The sequence below is a fragment of the Quercus robur genome, chromosome 8, assembly GCF_932294415.1.
Source record: "Quercus robur chromosome 8, dhQueRobu3.1, whole genome shotgun sequence".
Lineage (NCBI taxonomy): Eukaryota > Viridiplantae > Streptophyta > Magnoliopsida > Fagales > Fagaceae > Quercus > Quercus robur.
In genome coordinates, this window is record NC_065541.1 from 23,732,809 (window position 1) to 23,737,843 (window position 5,035).

The window sequence follows — 5,035 nt, forward strand, 5'->3', positions numbered from 1 at the left end:
AAAAGAATCTGCATTCCATTCACAAAAGACGAAATACAGCTTTACTAAAGTTTGCTATTATCATGATTCATGAGGTTCTCACATTTTCATTCTCCCAACACTTTCCATCCACCCAATTTGTCGTCCTCTCAACAAAACAGAGCCAAGTGTCGATGGCTTTCAAATTTTCCATGAACATCACATGGATTTGAGCTAATTGTTTAGTTTTGTGTTGATCTGTAACCGTAATCTGTTTTATGACCAGTTATTGACTTTCTTTGTTGTTTGTTCTTCTTGATTATAGTATCCATGGCGAGCCTAGGACACAGCTGGTATTCCTTTTGCAATATGGGATTTAGACAATAACAGAGGTAAACAAAGCAGGGTATTTTTTTTTTTTTTTTCTAAAATAAGATTTAGTAAAAAAGAGAACCGCTACTTAGGACCCAGCCCTTCCAAGTCCTCAATTGAAAGTGAGGGATGGGAGTCTCTTGAGACAAACTAAAATGGTTGTAGGAGTACCATTTTCTATTTCTTTATTTAAATGGTTGTAGGAGTATCATTTCTCTAAACCAAAAGGAATCTAAAACATTATGTAATATGGACAGAGAAGCAGTGGTTAAGAGGTCCATTATTTGATATGCCACATGACTAAGTGCCCAAATTGTTCAGGAATGAGTAGGCATACTGATACTCATCTGCAGGAATCTGTCACCCAATCAACTTGACTAAGGTAAGCCATGGACAGACACCGAGAACTTTATCATTCTCAAAATGAGAACTGCTCAAAGTCGAGGTGATGGTTTACGGTAGTCATACACCCCAAGACCACATTTTCTTCCAAGTCGACCTGCATCAGCATATTGCACAAGAAGAGGACAGGGAGCATATTTACTGTCCCCAAGACCAGCATGAAGAACTTTCATTATTGACAAGCAGACATCCAAACCGATGAAATCTGCAAGCTGCAGAGGACCCATTGGATGGTTTGTTCCTAGCTTCATACCAGTATCAATGTCTTCCTTTGTTGCTACACCAGTATAGAGAGTGAAAAATGCCTCATTTATCATAGGCATTAGGATCCGGTTTACAATGAAGCCAGAATAATCCTGAGAGCATATGACTGTCTTGCCAAACCTACAATATTCACAATCACCAGACAATTATCAACAGAACAAGACTATAATAATCTATCACCATTAATAAATATCTATTAACATTTATAAACAACCCGCTCCTCCTAGGGGAAAAATAAATATGCTTTGAATGGGAGGGGAAAAAAGAGGATAAATAACTAGTAGGTAGAGCTACATAAAAACATAGGAAAGAAGGGACATATGCCACAATCGAATTATTTTTATTGTCAATTCACAGAGACAATTTTTAGCAGCCATATCAGGTGAGCAGATGTACACACATGAACATGCTAACCATGCCAGAATTTGTTATGTGTGTGTGTGTGTGTGTGTGTGTGAGAGAGAGAGAGAGAGAGAGAGAGAGATTAAAGTTTATTTTCTGTATTACTTAGGTAGACAGGACCGGGGTCAGTTGACCCTATGGGAATTAGGGGCAGCTGGAGAAGACAGTCTGCTAGGGGAACAAAAATAATAATATTTTTTGCATTACATGAAATTTCGGTCAATCACCTCTCGGCCAAGGCTTTTGTTGCATTAAATGTTTCATCTGATGTGTCTGCACTCCGCACAATCTCAACCAGTTTCATAATAGGAGGAGGATTCATGAAATGCATGCCAATCACCTGCAAAGGTAATAATATGTTGGTTTGAGCTAATCAGATTTCTTGTGTAGTAAAATAAGTATAAACATTTAAAGAAAGAGAAGTTGAGAACACTCTGCTTGAACTTAAGCAAGTCAATTATTATCAGATATTTAATCATAATTCAGGCCAAGGAAATATATTCTGAGTATAACCTGGTGGGGTCTGCTAGTCACAGATGCTAGACGAGTAATGGAGATGGAACTTGTATTAGATGCCAAAATAGCCGAACTTTTTGCAATCTTATCTAGTTCAAGAAATAACTTCTTTTTCACATCTTCAGATTCCACAATAGCTTCAATGATAACATCAGCTGAACAAAGCTCTTCCAAGTTTGTTGTACACTGCAATCGTCTCAAGGCACTTGTACCTGCTGCCTGTTAAGTAGAATCAAAATGTTTTTTTATTGATGAATAGAATTGAAAAATTTTGGTAACAATTTTTTTTGGGTTCAAACCACCATGCCGAATCACCACAAGAAGTGCTGGAACCACCTGGATATCCCTCGATCCCCACAAATTTTGTTCTTAACAAGTTTTGTCAAAATTGTAATTTTTTAACAGCATAAACTTGCATGAATCTACAACCAACCATTGGAACTTCCCCCTTTTTGTTTTATCATATAAACGTGATTCTGTCCTTACAATCTTGTAAAATGCAAAGACAGCTGAGCCAGGAAGATGGTTTAATCCCTCTAATCCTAAAAAGAAACAAGCTAAATGGGATTTGCAATCTAAACGGGAGTAAGTTAGGGTTGGGTGCAGCATCCATATTGGTAAAACATCAAGGATTTGCAAGGAAGTCACTGCCACAATGCAACCTCAAACTCAATTTGTCAGCAGAATGGTCTATTCTAAAAGTTTCAAACAGAAAATAAAACCAAGTCCCTAAATTAAATAAGATCAAATAAATCAATTAGACCCAACTGGCAGCAGGCATCCATCGTCCAACCATGTTATGGGGACCTGCATTTGGTATCCTCAACAGAAAATACAATGAACAATTTTTCTTTTCCTTATAAATTTTTGGCTCCAAGGGAAGGGTGGGAAGTAAAATGAGCAACTTCTAAAGAATAATTCCCATGTATCCATATATTATCATATTTGGCATATAAACAAGCAACAAAGGCCTTGCACATCTTTTTTTTTTTTTTGGACACGGCTTGTGTCCAGTGCAGTAACGTTGAGATTTGGACACATGTCCAAAACTGGACATGTGTCCGAACCCCAATGTGTCCAATGGCACTAATGCATGGGACACAAGCTTAACCCTTTTTTTTATATTCGACAATGGCCTGGCACATCCTCTATGGTTAAATGTGCAAGTAAGCTTACATTTATTATCTGGTTCAAGACAATGGGAGAAAAAAAAACTCACACTTAATTCCCATTTGGATACAGCATAAAATCCCAGTTTTTAGCCCTTTTTTTTTTTTTTTTTTTTTTTTGAGAAGTCAGTTTTCACTGTTTATGTACTGTTCATTAGATCTGTGCACTGTTCATAAACCCACAACTTTTTTTTTTTTTTAACAAATCTTTCATTAAAAATAGGTTTCATGTTACTATTTACATATTTAAAAATCATTTTTCTATAGTATTTTTAGTTTTCTGTTTTCAATTTTCAAAAGCCGTATCCAAATGTGTTAGTAGTGCAGGACTGCCCCCAAATTAATTTGGAACAAAAGTGACTCAAAGTCAAGGAACATTCCCTTGTACTTTTAGACCGGATGTCCTATTTAATGAATCTCTTAAAGAAGCTCATATATGGTCAGGTTCATCAACCACATAAAGGAACTAAGGTCAGGATTCTAAGTTCCCCTGGCACTAAGCCGCAGTAAACATTTCCAAAAAGCCCTGGTGAAATTTCAGTATCAAGTAAATGCTACTATGCTTTCTAGTAAATGTAAAATCAGCAAATGACCCCAAAATTTTGAATCATTGAATGCCATATTGATATTAGTCTTATTTGAAAATCCTGAAAACACCGAGGATCACTCACAGTATAAAGGAACCCATTACAAAATTATGATCGAAGGCCATGTTAAGAACTCCATTCAGCAGGACCCAATTTCAGAAACGCATGAGCAGCCTAGTTAAAATAGGTCTTCCATGTGGACTCAACTCATGCCCATTAATTATGTTAACCCTTAAAAAAAAAAAAAAAAAATTCTTCTTACTTAGGAATCTAAAGAGAGAGAGAGAGAACCTGAGAGAGTTGGGCTTTAGAGACTAAGCGTTGGATAGAGGAAGAGATGGATTTGGAGGCTCTGGAAAGAGCAAGAGGATCAGAGTCAATAAGCCAAACGTCGAGGCCGTGGACGGCGCCGAGCTGGGCTATTCCGGAGCCCATTTGACCGCTGCCCACCACTCCCATGCTCTTCATCTCCGCCATCTCTCAAAGCATACGTGTTCATATCGGTTTGTAATTGTATATAGGAAAAGGATATATACAAAAATGTATGGGCCTAACCTTGAACTACCCAACTAGGCCACTACCCAGTACCCACTAGTGTGTCTATTAATTGTCTTACGGCAAAATTCTTAGATAAGATCAAACGATCCCCACTCATCTCATATTTATGATAAATTTCAACATAAATTTAAAGGAAGGACTCTATTATAAATGTGAAGGAAGAAAATATTATTTTCATGATGCAAGAGTATCTAAGAATTACTTATCCAAACATGTCCATATATTGATCAGAGTTTGTTTTGTACATTTTTTTTTCTTATTCTGTTTCTTATCTTTTTGGGTAATTTTTAGATATTATCAATAGTGTTTATACAGTGTACTACATTTTTGTTAAAAGTAGTGTAGATAAAAATTAAAAATTTAAAAGTTAAATAAAATAAATTTCTTGTATTTTTTGCATCAAGAAGTGGTGCTTGAAAAATAGCAACTTTTTTTTTAACCATAAACAAGCTAAATGGGACTCGTAGTAATGATAGAAAAAATTAATTGAAGCTTAAAATAATTTTTTTTTTCTTAGAGAACTTATATGGGACTTGCAAATAGTGCACGTAATAAGCTATACTCCGGCTTAAAAGTCATTCTCAAATGCACATTAAGTTGATGACATAATGGTGGACTTGAACCAAAATATCTCCAATAATAAGATTTATACCAATTTAGCTAATTGATACCCTTTGAAAAGTAGTTCAAAAACAATTTTAAGTTGCTAGAACTTTTTTGTAATTTAAAATAATTTTTATTAATATTTTAATAATATATTGTAATTATTTTTTAAAATAATAAAAATGGCCCAATGTGCCTAAACAT

At 35.5% G+C, this 5,035-nt stretch overlaps 1 protein-coding gene across 1 annotated transcript; it reads right to left on the reverse strand.

The window, feature by feature from the left end:
- Nucleotides 1-470: 470 nt before the first annotated feature.
- On the reverse strand, nt 471-4,180 carry LOC126695042 (uncharacterized). Its single transcript, XM_050391650.1, has 4 exons — nt 3,962-4,180; nt 1,912-2,133; nt 1,626-1,738; nt 471-1,116 (listed from the first exon to the last, which is right to left on the reverse strand). The coding sequence occupies exons 1-4, from the start codon at nt 4,145-4,147 to the stop codon at nt 765-767; spliced, it is 873 nt and encodes a 290-aa protein (XP_050247607.1). The 5' UTR covers nt 4,148-4,180; the 3' UTR covers nt 471-764.
- Nucleotides 4,181-5,035: the final 855 nt, after the last annotated feature.

Coding starts and splice junctions, on each gene's coding strand:
- LOC126695042 (XM_050391650.1), bottom strand. CDS start 4,147: ATGGCGGAGATGAAGAGCATGGGAGTGGTGGGCAGCGGTCAAATGGGC. Junction 1,739..1,911: donor TGACTAGCAGACCCCACCAG/GTTATACTCAGA, acceptor TTACCTTTGCAG/GTGATTGGCATGCATTTCAT. Junction 1,117..1,625: donor ACAAAAGCCTTGGCCGAGAG/GTGATTGACCGA, acceptor TGAATATTGTAG/GTTTGGCAAGACAGTCATAT.